This window comes from Colias eurytheme, chromosome 25 (assembly GCF_061535395.1).
Source record: "Colias eurytheme isolate Ceu_HAF_F1 chromosome 25, ilColEury1 Martin Lab GWU primary, whole genome shotgun sequence".
Taxonomy (NCBI): Eukaryota; Metazoa; Arthropoda; class Insecta; order Lepidoptera; family Pieridae; genus Colias; species Colias eurytheme.
The window spans coordinates 4233659-4249767 of NC_143004.1; the positions used below are offsets into that span (position 1 = coordinate 4233659).

At 31.9% G+C, this 16109-nt stretch overlaps 1 protein-coding gene across 1 annotated transcript in view; it reads right to left on the reverse strand.

The window, feature by feature from the left end:
• LOC149897559 (uncharacterized) overlaps positions 1 to 15843 on the reverse strand; it is a 67607-nt gene extending 51764 nt beyond the window's left edge. The window contains exon 1 of the mRNA XM_090116187.1: positions 15732 to 15843. Within this exon, the coding sequence (XP_089972313.1) occupies positions 15732 to 15843 (112 nt within the window). The remainder of the gene's footprint in view (positions 1 to 15731) is intronic.
• Between the last annotated feature and the right edge of the window lie 266 nt (positions 15844 to 16109).

The window sequence follows — 16109 nt, forward strand, 5'->3', positions numbered from 1 at the left end:
GCGTGTCAGGATGAATTTTCGTTACATTTTCACTCAAGAAACGGAAATGTGTTTAGGTAATAATGATTGAAGCTACCACCGTAAGTTGTTCAATATTTTAGTTTTGAATTAAAATAAAAGACGATTTTCATATTTTTGGCAGCCCTATTAACCGACGATATAATAATATAAGGGCACACAGGTAATGTTATTCATACAATGAGAAAGGGTAAGGGTCTGAAGAATACTTCATAATACCCGCCATTTTATAGGGCCTAAAAAAGTTGGTAATTTTGTGATCTCTAATAAGATCGTTATATTAACTTTTTGGATAATGATTGTATGAAATTATGTAATTGAATTTTGCAAAAAGTATTTTGTCAGACATTTTCTGTAGCTATTTTCGTACCTTAGAAATTAATATTTTCGCCAACATTGGCTATTAGAATAGTCTGTTCAAATATTAATTCAATAATTATGATTTTAGAACTTTATTTTTAAAAGTAAGCTTAATTAGTAATTGTACAAATTATTTAGTTTTTTTTTGTTTCTAATATAAAATCAAAGAACAGTTGATTCCATAAATCAACACTACGTTCAGTCTGTTTTACATTTTTTGTAACATTAGATTTGAAAAATTTGAATAGAAACTAACAAATTCAGAACTTTTATAAATCAGATTCTGGAATAAAATCGAACACATATTCGAATGCAGATAACAGTAATTTAAAAGGGTAAATATTAAATATTGGTTCGTATCTTATGTTACAAAGAGCTACAGTGGTAGAAAAGATTGCATGTAACACGAACCGATTCAAGGAAGATCATATAGACTTTCTTTGAGTTTGTCACACAATCTTCTTGCTGCGTGGAAAGATCAATTCTTAATTTCTTAGTAGGTATGCAGAAAGGTTATATTTTTCGCATGTGGGTATAATGTTGGATTTTTTTAGCATTAGTGTTTATTTTAGAGAGCATCTCTTCTCTATCCTGTTTTGATGAACTGTATCTTGAGTTTGACACTCATATTATTAGAATCGGAAAAACTACAAAAACTGGTTTATTTACAGTTTACGATGCAAATGTTTAGTTGACAATTTCACGATGTGGAAGCCTTTGTTTTTATTAATTAAATACCTACTTATGTAACCGTATTTTACTTTTTGTATTTCTTTGTTTATTATGTGTGGTTCCATGTTATTATCACCACGACAAGTAAGGTTATGAATTATTGTGCTTGATAAAGATTGACATGTGGCCTTGGTACTTTAAACCAACCTACGCACAAGCTATCCAGTTTATTACTGACTAGAGCTGTCTAGACGCCTTCGTTGCTCAAAAATTTGATAGATTTTAATAATTCGTTTTATAACATTCAAATGAGAAAATTAAATAAAAGAATATAAAATATTCGATCACGAGCCGGGATTCGAACCTGCAGCTGCGTCTTATTGCCAAACCGTGGCAATTTATCTCGCCATGATCCAACTGAATTCTGCCCCGTGATCGGTTTTATTAGATTAAATTATTTTTGTATCGAGAGGTCTCATTTAACTGATTAATTAATTATTATCAGACTTTATTGCGTTCATAAAAGAAAAGAGTGGTTTAACAAACTTAGCGCTGTTAAAATAAACAAAACAATCACAATTTACATAAATAAATACTTTCGCTTCATTCCACAGCTGCCATTTCAATAAATGGAGTTATTTTTCATTAACTAGTCAAAGGAAAACTTCAAACATTATTAAATTTCATTCCGACTGTATTTATTTTACGTTAACTTTAGTTTATAGCTTAACTTGCGGTTTAAAGTGAGTTTAGTCATGTCGATAAAACACAACTTATAATCTATACTAATATTATAAAGAGGAAAGGTTTGTAATTATGTATGTATGTATGGTTTTCACGCACAAACTATTGGACCGATTTCAATGAAATTTAGCCCCATATAGAGAGTAACTTGGATTAACACATAGGCTAGATTTTATCCCGGAAATCCCACGGGAACGGGTTTTTCTTTGAAAACGCGGGCGAAGCCGTGGGCGGAAAATTTAAAATGTTTAAAATTATTTTTTCTTATTTGCCACGATAGTCACTCCAAACTGGACTTCATAGACTTGAGCTGTAGTACAATCTTAGTTAAATTTGTGGTAAGAAATACGTATAAGCGAGCGAATTAGATATTATTCATACATTATTAGAATTTTGGTTCAATAAAACTAAGATGTGTGTGTACATTTTATTTTCATTTATATCTTAAGTGTTACGTTAGTTTACTATTAGCGCAAATGTACGTACTTACTTCATTTTTGTCAAGTTTTATTTACACGATACAAAATCGCCTTTGTCGTCTTACCTCTAATCTTTATCTTTGCTTAAATTCATGAAAACCCTTCAATTATTTTGACGTAAATCGTTACATACATACAGGTAAATTAGCTTGGAGAAATTTTGGCGTTTGTAGTAGTGTATGGTCAGCAAATAAAATAAAACAACATTTTATTTTTAGTTTTTATAAGGGATTTTAAATTAAACTATATGTGTTTCTCCTCTGAAAAAGATGAGACTTTATTTTAATATTTGCACATTTAACATACATATAACTTTTACATTAACAATGTTACTAAAATGAAAAATTTACTAACCTGAAAAAGAAACGACATTTAAAGTTTAATTCTTTAGTTTGAGAAGTCAAAGGCTTGCCTCGACCATGTTTTAACACTGGAGCCATATTGAATTAACAATATAAAGTTACAACACTTACACACAAATTAAACACTAGTTATGGCCCTGCCTTCATACAAAACTGCTGAATACGCCGTTCGCACGGGAATAGAATGTGGATGCGATTTCCCTTATAGCATCCAAGCTTACGTCTTTATAATTATTAAACTGTATAAATTCATTCTTTAACTCCGGTCTGCATCGTGCAGACATGGGTGTAAAAGTCTCATTTTAGCTATTAAATGTAGTTTTTAAGTACATCTGAGTTTTCATTTGGGGCCTCCGGCTGCGGGACATGTAATTCACTTCAACAAATATTATAACAATAATAACAAATAATAACAACAATCAACAAATACAAAATTTATCAATTAAACTACGTACATAATAATTATAATTTTTGAATGAAATGTGCTTTATGTTCTAACGCTACCAAACGACTGCACGTGGCACCTGCGGACAGCGTAAACTGGTTTATTCTGGTTTTGTGCGTGTTTCCACTTTCCACTATCAAGTGACGATTTATTTATTTGTTTTGTTTCGTAATTATTATGGTCAAATATTAATTATGAAACAAATTATTATGGACACGATATTTTATTGTTTCACGGTAGTCGCCTTGTCGTTTGCTCAAGGACGTAAAATTGAATGATATATTTTTTTTTATAAAGTCAAAACCATTTTCTTTCAAATAAAAACTTGTTTTTATTGAAAACAAAAGTGTTGCTAGGAATAAGTATAAAGTTAAATAGTAATGTTAGGATATCGAAACATTTTTGTATAGGCCAGAACGATATAGTGGAAACGCGCTCTAAGATCTGAGTAATATACACACCACTACATATGCAAAAATTTCTCCAAGCTAATTTACCTGTATCTCATGCAACCAGTCGAACTTATTGTGTCACAAAAATAGCACGACTTTACCCAAAATCACTGTAAACTATCTAAATGAAAGTACTTCACAATATTCACCAATAAAAACTACATTTAACTACGTTCATACATAAATAAGCATTTTGAAATCACTAACTCTTGAACTAATAATATCGGAAGTGCATTGGCGACCTGCCAGGGCTGGCAAGTGAGCAGTAAATTGGAAAGCCTCTTATTCTTATAGAACCTCCTTCACTAGAGAGCCTATATGAAATAATGAATGCAGGCGAAACGGTCGAAGTCAAGTAATAAACTTAATATTATTTTCAGTAGGTAAATTAGGTAGGTACTATAAGGTGTTTGTCAACAGTATTTTCATCGCCGTATGACGCGAAACGTGTCAACAAATGTCATCTGATAGGTATATAATTAAATTGTTTCCTGTTTGAGTATTTTCAAGTGTTTGATTTTACGCGAGTATTATACATTTAGAAATTAAAGACTTTTTAACGGATTTTAAACGCGATTTATTCGTTACGTCCCCATGACCACGCTCGCTGTAAAGTGTTCGAAACCTCGGGAAAATAATATAATGAATAAATTGCGTTTAAAATCCGTTAAAAAGTCTTTAATTTCTAAATGTTTCCTGTTTTATTTGTTAACACCTATATTTCTTACATTTTCTAAGGTCTTATCCAATTACCTCAATTTCAGAAAGTCAAATACAAATTCATAGCTTTTCTTGAACTTCCAACGAATATCCAACTAATACAATGAACAAACAAACTCGTTTAATTTTCTCACTTAATACAAAGAGTAAATAGTAGAAAATATTAAGAAATTCAACAGACGCCAGCAGTTCTTAGATAAAACTAGTTCGATCCTCTATGGAATTAATTCTCTACGTGTATTGGGTTAGACTGCGTTGACAATCGTCGACTAGATTAGTTCGGACCGCAGATAATATACCTACTATAGGTTCGGAAGTGAATGGAACTTTCTCGAAGATCCTTTTGTAAGCTGTGAATTTTGATTTATTCTAGAAAGTGATCGTGTGAGCTTAATTTAAAGTCATTTTTGTTTGATGAGAATTTAGTTTGGCAATTCTGTTGTTTATTAAGTTATTAATCGCGAATGGCTGTGAATTTGTCTTCTTTTTTTACAAAAACGACTGATCGGATATTGATGAAATTTGGCACTCACTGGATGGAACGAAGTCTTTTAATGTATACCGAGAGAAGCTGGTAGGTAATAATATGATTTATACCGATTTAACTGTTTGTTTTATCATATTTTCACGTCCAAATCGCTATGTTAGATGAAGTTTTATGTGGCTTCAGTTTAAAGGATGTTATTTTATTGAATAAAATAATATTAATATTATGTATTATTATTTTTATTTTATTTTATTATAAATTCCAATAACGTTTAAATTTAGGATAGTGTAAATTAGTTTCGCAGTTTAACTTTGCTATGATGATAATTGATAACATTAATATATATTGAGATTTAATTAAGTAATTTAGTATGTCTTTGATAAAAGTACCGAAACCTATCGTTTTTTTATAAACTAAAATATTCGCATAATTCGTAAATACTGCCAATAAATGGTCTTTAGAGCAGTTTTTTTAAATTTATGTCCTATGCTTGTATCCCCGAGGATATTTTGAAGCTTTTACTTCGTAGGGAATAAAACAAAAGAGACTAAACTTTTCCGCCCGCTAATTGGCAAAAAAATGAGCTCCGAAAAATTCTTTTTACACGCGTAAATGATACGAGATATTTAATATTTCCTTGGCAGTACTCTGTTTAAATTTGCATCTATAACAACTTTTGTTCAAGTGGATGACTGTATACAAATACCAAAAATCGTATTACGCAAAATTTGCCTGTATTGCATTAGATTTAAGTTTGATATTCCCTCCACAATCATTTATTTAACGTTAAAGATTTAATTACACAAGGCACAAGCGATAAAATTCTCACAACGAACATACTTTCAGTGAAGTAGGGGCTACACCGTTGTTTAATTAATAGCAACAACGTGGCCGAGCGAAACTTTACTCATTATACTTAAGGCTTATAGACGAAGTTGGTCAAAGTTGCTTGGCAGCAATTGCTTGACACGTCTGGAAGTTCCCTCGCGGGATACATGGAAGTTTATCGCGATAGCCTTTGCGATACTTTCCAGACAGATATTAATAACCGAATACCACATAGGCAATAAACTTACGCTTCAATTATTTATTTGTATATTTAAATCGTTCTTAAAAACCTATGATGATCATAATATGATGTATGATAGCCCATAGGGCTATCATATTTACTCTTATATTCTAATATCTATTTATATTTCAGAATTAATTTGCTTCATATATAAAATTTTCCTAGAAATAAAAATGTTTACAAATTCATTATGGAATTAACGTACTTACTTCAAGATGGTTGTTTCAATAAAAACAAATTGTTTTATAAATTCAATAAGAATTTTCAGATATAATTTTTCAAGATATATCGAAGGTGAAGGGAATTTACAAGCTTTACTATTCAAAGTATTAAGCGTCAGTGATTTGTTAAACTTCATAGCACATTTAACCTTTTTCACAGGTATAGATGTTTTTAAAGAATAGGTATCATATAAAATGTCCTAAATCAATTCGGTGATATTGGAATACACTTGTGTCCATAGAGCTCGGAATGCTTTCGAGTTTCGATACTCGTCACATATTCAATCTGTCTCCGAAATGGCGAATCTAGTTCAATGACCTTTGAGTGTGATGGAATGACTTGGTTATATGTTTCCATTGTGTCTTGCTATATTAAGATCTTGCTAGAAACATTTTTGAGGATAAACCGAAGTTTATTTAGTGATATTTTTGAATTGAAAATTCTTTAGGTGCGTAGAGAGTAAAATTTCAAGATCGCGTCATGGCAATACCGTCACGTCATGGAGTAACGCGACGATTTTGGTATCTTTGAATCTTACCAAAGAAGTTTCACTTCTGACACGTTTGCTCGGCACACACGCTCTTTTTGTACGTGTTAAGATTAACCTCGCTCGATTAATTTTTGACGATAAAATGAGGTTTATTTTTTTATTCTATTTCCTACTAAAATTATAATTATGTGAGTAATTACGAGAGAACATCATTAATTGAATGTTACAGCAGTGTTGTAGTTTTTTGTAACAGAACACAGTATCTACTTGACTACTTTAGAAATACGTGCTTTTGCTACGCGGTTGAAACCGTAGCACGGATAATCTTTTAATAATAATTGAAAGGTATGTTATATTTTTTTGTGCAGGTATCTTAAAATTACAGATAATATGTTATATTATGTTCGCAACTAACAAGACTAATTTCTTTCACAAAATGTCTTGTTAAAGCAAACCATAATAAGTAGGTAGACCGATTCTAACTCGTAGAATTGTTATTTCTATTGTGTTTTATTTCATTCGTTTTTATTAGCTTCACCTGTATGTTTAGTATGTAACCGCAACAATGTATTACAATGTATTACAATTATTGTATGCACAGGCATAGGAAAAATTGTTAAAAGAATTTATTTACAGTTACAAAGTATAAAAATACCGGTTTATACGGAACCCCTCAGTGCACGAGACCGACTCGCACTTGGCCGGTATTTTCAATTATATCCATAGATTATATATGATTTAAATTCAAAGGTTTAATGCTTTAATTAACCAAAACCACATTTTGTTTATTTGAGGTTTTAACTATTTCAAAAGTTCAAAACGTAATATATTCATAATTGAAAATCGGTTGTGATTGACTAGCTGTTACACGCGGTTTACATTGTTTTCGTTATATCATTAATGAGGTTTGCGGTCTGTGGTATTTATTGCATGGGTTGTTTAATAAATATTAATAATAGGTGTTTTATAATAAGCAATATTTGAATAGAAATATATTAAAACATTTGTTTGTAAGTGGCTTCAATTCAGAAATTAAAGCAGGTAGTATATTATGAAAGAAAAGAATTAATATGATATTCTTTAATCGATAATTTATTTCAATGAAATAACTTGCTATAACTTAAAAATTTATCAAAACATATTTCTTTATGTCTTGAGAATCTTGTCAATGTCCTAAAAAAACTCTTATATCATATTGAATGAAAAAAAATTTGAGACCGAAAAAAATGTGTCTGTCCCTAAAAAAAATTACAACGTACCTATTTAATTCAAACTCATATATTTTTTTATTAAATAATACTTCTTCTAGAAGCACTTTTGAATCGTAATAACATAGTTTTACCATTTACCACCAAATCGAAAAGCATTTTCTACTGAGAAGAACCGGCAATAGACTCCGTTGCTGTTCTTTTAAAATCATATAATATATATATAATATTTTAAACATTCAATTACTTAATTTGTGCTATTTTACACCATTCAACTTATTCTACAACATTCTTAAACCCTCAATTCTTACAATCGCCTAAAATCAGTTTTTATAGCGCACTAAAATTTTGTGGCCCGGTCGAAGAGCCAGCGATGCTATAAACACGATTTTTACTGACCACACTGCTACAGATCGAACCTACATAAAGGCAATTTAGAGCGTTGTTCTATAAAATGTTTTGATATAAAAATAAATGATATCCTGATGTTGCTGTTTATATTGTTCGTGCTAATAAAGGAATGTAACAGTTTTTGAGATAAAAAGGAAATTACGAATTAATACAATATCGAGAAAGGAACTCTTGTTTTTTGTTCTGAATCGTAGAACAGATTTGGATAAAACTTGAAGTAGGTACTTAGATATACATAAATTTTTTTCTAGCAATATCTTAAAAGTAACGCAACATAAATAAAAGGGTAGGTAGAAAAAAAAGAAATAAAAGGTAGGTAAAAGACTTGTTAATTAAAACATAGAAATATCAAGGTAAACCGTAATTTAATAAGTAAAAAGTTCCATACAATTTTATCGGAGTTTACGGATATACTCTATTTTCAAATTTAAATTTCGATACGATTTCATATTTCAGTTAATTACTATATTAACTGAACAATAATACAGTCGAATAGTGTACCTTCTCTTTTTATTGAAGTCGGATGAAAAAACAAGTCACTGTAATCTTTTTCAAATTTTATCAAGGTTAACACATACAAAATTAGTCTCAAACGTGATGAGAGAAATAAATAAAATTCATATTTAATATATCAATTGTCTCTAAATAAAACATATCTTAATATATATAAATCTCGTGTCACAATGTTTGTCCTCAATGGACTCCTAAACCACTTAACCGATTATAATAAAATTCGCACACCATGTGCAGTTCGATCCAACTTGAGAGATAGGATAGTTTAAACATGTAGGTACCACGGGCGAAGCCGGGGCGGACCGCTAGTCTATTATAAGAATAGACATTTCATATGAAGATGAGTTTCGGCATCAAAAATGACGTGACAAGATTTTGTTTGATCTCCAGCTTATTTAGATGAATATGTTAGTTTTCCATGACAGCATATCATAGGAGCAATGCTTGGTGAAATATTAGTTTAAATTTCATGTTAACGAAAGTTAAATGTGATCCTTCTTTAATTTATAAATAAATAATAAATCTAAATGAATGTTCATAATTATATTTGTACCTAAGCGAGGCATGCTAAGCTTCTGCATCGATTGGAATGAAATAAACCGTTTCAAGGATTGCTGTTATCTATTTTATCTCATTTTTCATTTATTCATCTAACGTGTGCTACAGAAAAACGTAGCAGGATACAGACTAGCTACATATTAGTAACAGATAATAGATTTAAATAATTATATTTAGATTTACGCTTTCTTTCATTACAATTATGTTTTTGTAATTTAAACATACCTTCACAATTCTGTAAGTTGTAACATCCTTTCTTTCCACTGAATAACGTAGCAAATACAATTAATAAATTCAAAAGGTCGTACATCGTATTTATTATTTATAGCGCTGTTTACCAACTGGGGCTAATAAAAAAAGATTCAATGTGTATTATCCCACGTAATTTCGGTGCTATTATGCAAACCGAAGGGGACCAGTGTAAGATGAACCCTCATAATGGAACACATTATACTCTTTGATATTTGATATGGCCAGGCTGTTTTCGAGTGTATAATTTGTATAGAGAGATGTATAGGTATAGCCACATAATATCTAATAGTACTAACGTAATATTGGTTCCAGAGCTTAATTTGTCATTTGCATATTTTTGGTATTTTCTTAACCCAAATTAAGCAAATCTTGAAGTGTTATCATAAATTGATAACTAAATTCCTTATATAAGATTTTAAATTACAATATGTTATTATTTAGGTACCTACCTATCTAATATATTATTATATTGCCAGAAATAAAGTAGAACATCATTTTTACCACACAAAATAACATATTCTTTTAATTTTGTTTATTTGGCTGTAAGCTCTCTTTTTTATAAACTCTATTAATTGGTATAAATCAAGCAATTTATAATTGAACCCGCAGTATGTATGCCACTTATAAAATAATATCATGCAATGCCAACTCCATACCAACATACCAATGTAATTGAAGCATATTTTAAACGTGGAAAAGTTTGCTGCTGTGTTGAAGTTTTTGCATTTTATAACATCTAAATACATTTCTTCTTACCCTTGCTTATTATAAAGCTAAGCCGTAACAAATAATATGTCAATCATGAAAAGTAAAAGAAACAAAAAACAATTAGAATACATAATTATTGTGGCATATTTTAAATGTAGAAAATTTAACTGCTGTGTTGAAAGTTTTGCATTTTACAACATCTAAATACATTAATTTATCTTAGCCCTTCCTTAATAAAAAGCGCAGTAACAAATAGCAGTAACAAATACGTGTCTTCATGAAAAACAAAACAAATAAAAAACAGATAGAATATATAATTAATTTGCGCGTAACTTTCACGTTATCTCGCGACAGCCATTGACAAATTTCCACCCCCCCTTTCACCCACTTAAGGTTGATTTAGATATTAATGAATCATTAAAATTCTTGGCATTACTCTTCCTATCTTGTATTTTAATCAAAAAAGTACATTAAAGCAAATCATCTGAAAAACAAGTAGGTGAGAGCATGAGCATTGAGCATGTACCTATTCTACATACCTTCTTTGTAAGAATGTGGTTTTAAGAATTGTGGAAGCGATAATGTGATCTACACCATTTTTTGCGCGAATATCTACTAGATGAAAATAAATATTAATAATCCATTGGTACCAAACTATTTTTCTTGAGGTAAATTTTCTAAATTGTAGCGAACAACGGGTGAATATAGGTCGTGAGTTCAGAATAGAGTGGACGATAAAAATTGCCCAACGAACCAAGAATCTCAATTGTTATTACCCCTTTTTTGTTTTATTTCTCCAGTAAATATCAAAAGATAGTATTAACCGGTCTTGTTTCAATCCTTTACTGTGAAAAATGCATAGAACATCCACTTTTTTCGAACCCGTAAACAAAACCCACACTTTTTTGCTATTCCCTCAAAATGAATAAACAATATCAAGGGGTCTTCCTTACTGGTCATATTTCTGTAACGACTGTAGTAATATTGTGGAGCGAGTGAATATAATGATGCAATATGGCGCCTTTTTCGTTTAATCGAAAGAGGAATGCTTTATACACGTTTCTACTTTAATATTCTGAGAGTTCCTTATATCCTTTTTTATTAAATCGTGTCAACTTATTTGAAGACATGTCTATTTTAAGGTTCTTAATGTACTTAGGTAAGCTTTTCAAGAAATAAGATTAAATTAAAACTAGTTTATTTTTATTAGCTATTAATAAATATGAAAGAAATTTTTTGAACAATAAATTAGGTTATCCTAAGGGTTCTTCAGAAGCTAGTAACTAGATGTAAAATCTAACCCACAACAGAAAAATATAATAAAAAAACCATTTTTCGAGAAAAGTCGAAAGTTCTTAAAATTACAGTAAATTTATTTCGTATACCTTGTTAGAGATATTTGTGTGCGAAATCTTTATCATACGATAGAGATATCTTCATTATTTATAGCTCTTAAATATCCTTCCGTCAGCGGTCAGTCATAACACAAACGGTAATCAATCTTGAGGTAAGGGGTTCCAAACACGCCATCTTAACGAAAAGCATTAATAGGAATTATTGCACCAAATTATACTTTTAGGACATTTTATAGGTAATTTTTGATAATGTCTTAGTTTCCTTCGAATTTTAAATCGATTAAAAAAGAGGTGAAGATTTATTGCAATAAAACGCAACATTTTTGGGGTAAATCAGTTTTTATTTTTTAACGCAAAAGAGTATTTTTTTTGTGCAAAATTTTCCAACACCATGAGGTTTATATACGACTAGCTTTCCGCCTGCGGCTTCGCCCGCGTTTTCAAAAAAAAACCCGCATAGTTCCCGTTCCCGTGGGATTTCCGGGATAAAACCTAGCCTATGTCACTCAAAAATGATATAGCTTTCCAACAGTGAAAGAATTTTTCAAATCTGCCAAGTAGTTTCGGAGCCTATTCAATTCATACAAACAAACAAACAAACAAAAAATCAAACCTTTCCTCTTTATAATATTTGTATAGATAAAAGTTATAACCGAATTGCAAAAAAATGAACGGCGTGTGCATTGTTTAATAACAAACGTTCTCAAAAACAATGGCATCTCAAATATATACGTTCCTGTTAACAATATCGTTTAAGCATTTAATTAGTCACTTTCATTCGTGCAATGATTAATGTACTAACATTTTTCCGTAACGACCATTAATTCGTCACGCCACACCGAACCTACACGTGTTTGCTAATTGCTTTAATTCAATAATACTTTACTGAGAATTTTACAGAGATTTTTATATACTTTTCATAGTTTCATGATAATATTTTGTGTATTTTTGAAGTGAAATTTCTTTAGGTGCGTTGAAAGTAAAATTTCAAGATAAGACGACGTTTTTGATCTTTGAATCTTGTCATAGAAGTTTCACTTCTGACACGTGTGCTCGGCACAGACGCTCTTTTTTAAACAATACGTACATACCTTGAAATAAACTAATCGTTTCATGACAAACTTGAGAAGAAAGATAATGGAATGTATCTAATGGTGGTATTATTTAGATGGTTCAAATTAAAATAAGTTTACTCACAACTATAGGTACTTATAATGACAATATTACCAAATAAATTGACAAAACAATCTTATAAAACACAGCATATAACAGTTATTACAGAATTGAAGATTTGCGCTTAATAAGTGTATAAAGAGCTTCTTTCATTATAAATACTGTCCTGAAATGATCAAAGTGCTTTACGAAACCTAGTTGAAATACTAAATACGTCTGAGTTAAGTTCTCTGCATGTATGTTGTACCGTGTACGTCCAGCCCCCCTAGTCAAGTGGCTTTCTGTTAGCGTAGCGTTCAATAGAATAGACTACGAATGTATGAGATTGACGTAGGCTGTAGATAAGATTGACGTAGGCTGTAGATAAGTTTATCTACAGCCTACGTCAATCTCATACATTCGTAGTCTATTCTATTGAACGCTACGCTAACAGAAAGCCACTTGACTAGGGGGGGTGCTCATCTATAACTAGAGTTGTAAGCGCTAGTCTAGTTTCTTGTTGGAAACCGAATTGTTCTAGTTTTGCTCAGTAAAGGAATAATATCGTTCCGTAGAAACAGACATTCTACTCGATATTAATTTTAATCAATATTCTTTTGTTACAAATCCATCCAAGGAAGTGATTTATACGTTAGAAAAAAAGTATATAGCTACACTTAATATTATAAAGCTGAAGAGTTTGTTTGTTTGTTTGTTTGTTTGAACGCTTATCTCAGGAACTGCTGGTCCGATTTGAAAAATTATTTCGGTGTTAGATAGCCCATTTATCGAGGAAGGCTATAAGCTATAATATCGTCACGCTAAGACCAACAGGAGCGCTGCGGGTGAATCCGCAGGGAACACCTAGTTATACATAAAAAGGTGTCTTTTGCAGCGTAAAAATAGGATTTTCCAAAGTTCAACCAAGACGTGTCATAAAAAAGTTTGAGCACTCAACAAATCCGAGGCTTATAACTTATTACGTAGCCCGAAAAGAATTTCACTCGACTATATTTCGTAGCTATGAATAAAACAGGTAAAAAGGTTTTGTGGCATTTTTATACATAGTTTAGTTTTGATTTTCGTTTTAAGTTTTAAGTCGCACACTTTGTAGCCTTATAATGAACACTCAAGAATTTTGAGATATTATTAATAGTCAACATGAAGAAAATAAAATTAAAATACAAATATTACAAAACAAAGTTTCTTTCCACATTTTGTATTAGTATTTGGTAAGCAAAGTAAAATCTTTCAAGGAAGATTGCAGGTGATTTGTCGGCATTTTAAGGACATAGTATAGGTTCTATTCCTGATGACGTTGTAGCGTCTTTCCAAACTATACAAGGCCAGTACGCAACGGTGTGAAACTAATCACGTATAGTTTGGAAATAACTTTTTTACAAAGTTCTTCCAATCTATACAACAGCAGTACGCAAATACTTGCAAATACTCACCAAATACTCGCGTATACTTTGTAGTGAAGTAAGTATGAATAGCGCTCCAAAACATACAGCGCCAGTACGCATGCGGACTAATCGTGTATGTTTCGGAGTAAGCGCGGCGTCTTTCCATTGCTCGCGTTTATATTATTGTATTGCTGTTTTGAAATCTATTATTAAAATGCATGTGTATTGTGTATATAATGTTGCGTACTGATCGTATATTTTTTGTATCGAGGATGCTTGTGTCTTCGTTCCCGACTATACTGCACGACTTACAATTGACAATAGTGCTAAAATGTGAGAATCTAATAAGTCCAGAAGAAGACGGTTGCGAGGCGACGGAGCCCCGCTTCGCGGGGCTCCTATTTTTGTGTAGTTAAAAAAAACACGAACCTAACCTAACCCATAGGTAACCCTTATATCTGTTACCTATTTATTTTTCTAAGCTTACCTAATAATATTTTTATTCCATATTTTACTGAATCAATCAAGAAGAATAAAAGTAGATAGATATAGCTGTACAAGTCTTTGATTGCCTATATATTTATTATTTCGCTCAAGCGTAAGTGGTGTTAGCTATATTTAGTTATACATATTTTGCGTACTGATCGTGTATAGTTTGGAACGAAGAAGCAAGCATCCGCGTTACAAAGTATACACGATCAGTACGCAAAATTCGTGTATATATTGTAATAACAAACTTAAAAACAGCATTACAAAGTATACACGAGCAGTTTCCTATGGTTGCGTTCTGGCTATGTATAGTTTGGAAATACGCGACGTTGTACGTGCCCGTAAGATACGTAAATAGATATCAATGGTCAAGAACATGACTGTGAAAGGCTATAGTTCCATTCGAAAATCGCTTCAATCAAAATACATAAACATCATACATTTTATTTATTTATTTATGATACTTCATTGTACATTTGTCAGGAATCGAAAAGAACATTTTGTACTCTTAATTATTCCCGCTAGAATATCACTTCCGTGTTCCCTTTATTAGATTTCCAAATACCAAGATACATTTTGAATCCTTTTAAGGTTGCAATTAGAAACGTAAACAATTCATTTCCGTCATATATATTCAGGATTGCAAGTAGCGTAAATAATTGTACAATTTATATACACAGCATTAACAACGTACCCTATTAGAATAATGCTTCCCCATTCTTAACTGGGTCAACAGAACACAATTAATGAATCAGGCCGCTGATACTCGATGTTTTTGCAATTAATATCTCTATATTTATGTACAAACTATTTAATATTAAATTTAAATTGGAATGTGATTTTAGATCGTACGATTTTGTGCTGGCGACAAAGTTGAACTAGTAATTAGTGCCTTGTTTTTATTCAGAATTAAGATTTAAGTTTGTAAATGCAGAAAGAAATTTATCAACACAATTATCATTTAATGTTACAGTATCTTATGACATTATGCTATCATATCCTGACAGTGTGACTGTGCCCATAGTAGCCAGCGCCAGACGAAGAGCCGCTGCCGGTGGACGAGGCCTGCTGCGGCCTGCCCTCGTCGTCCGCCTCCAGGGGCAGAGTTGTCGCCTCCATTGCAACACTACACTACACGTGTAACACAAACAAAGCTCACCATTCTTGTGCCCATAGTAGCCAGCGCCAGACGAAGAGCCGCTGCCGGTGGACGAGGCCTGCTGCGGCCTGCCCTCGTCGTCCGCCTCCAGGGGCAGAGTTGTCGCCTCCATTGCAACACTACACTACACGTGTAACACAAACAAAGCTCACCATTCTTGTGCCCATAGTAGCCAGCGCCAGACGAAGAGCCGCTGCCGGTGGACGAGGCCTGCTGCGGCCTGCCCTCGTCGTCCGCCTCCAGGGGCAGAGTTGTCGCCTCCATTGCTAAGTACAACACTACACTCTCATCACTGCACTATACATTGTATCACAAATTGCACTTCACTTTAGTACCTGGAACAAAAATGTATGTATGGTCAATTATAATAATCAATCC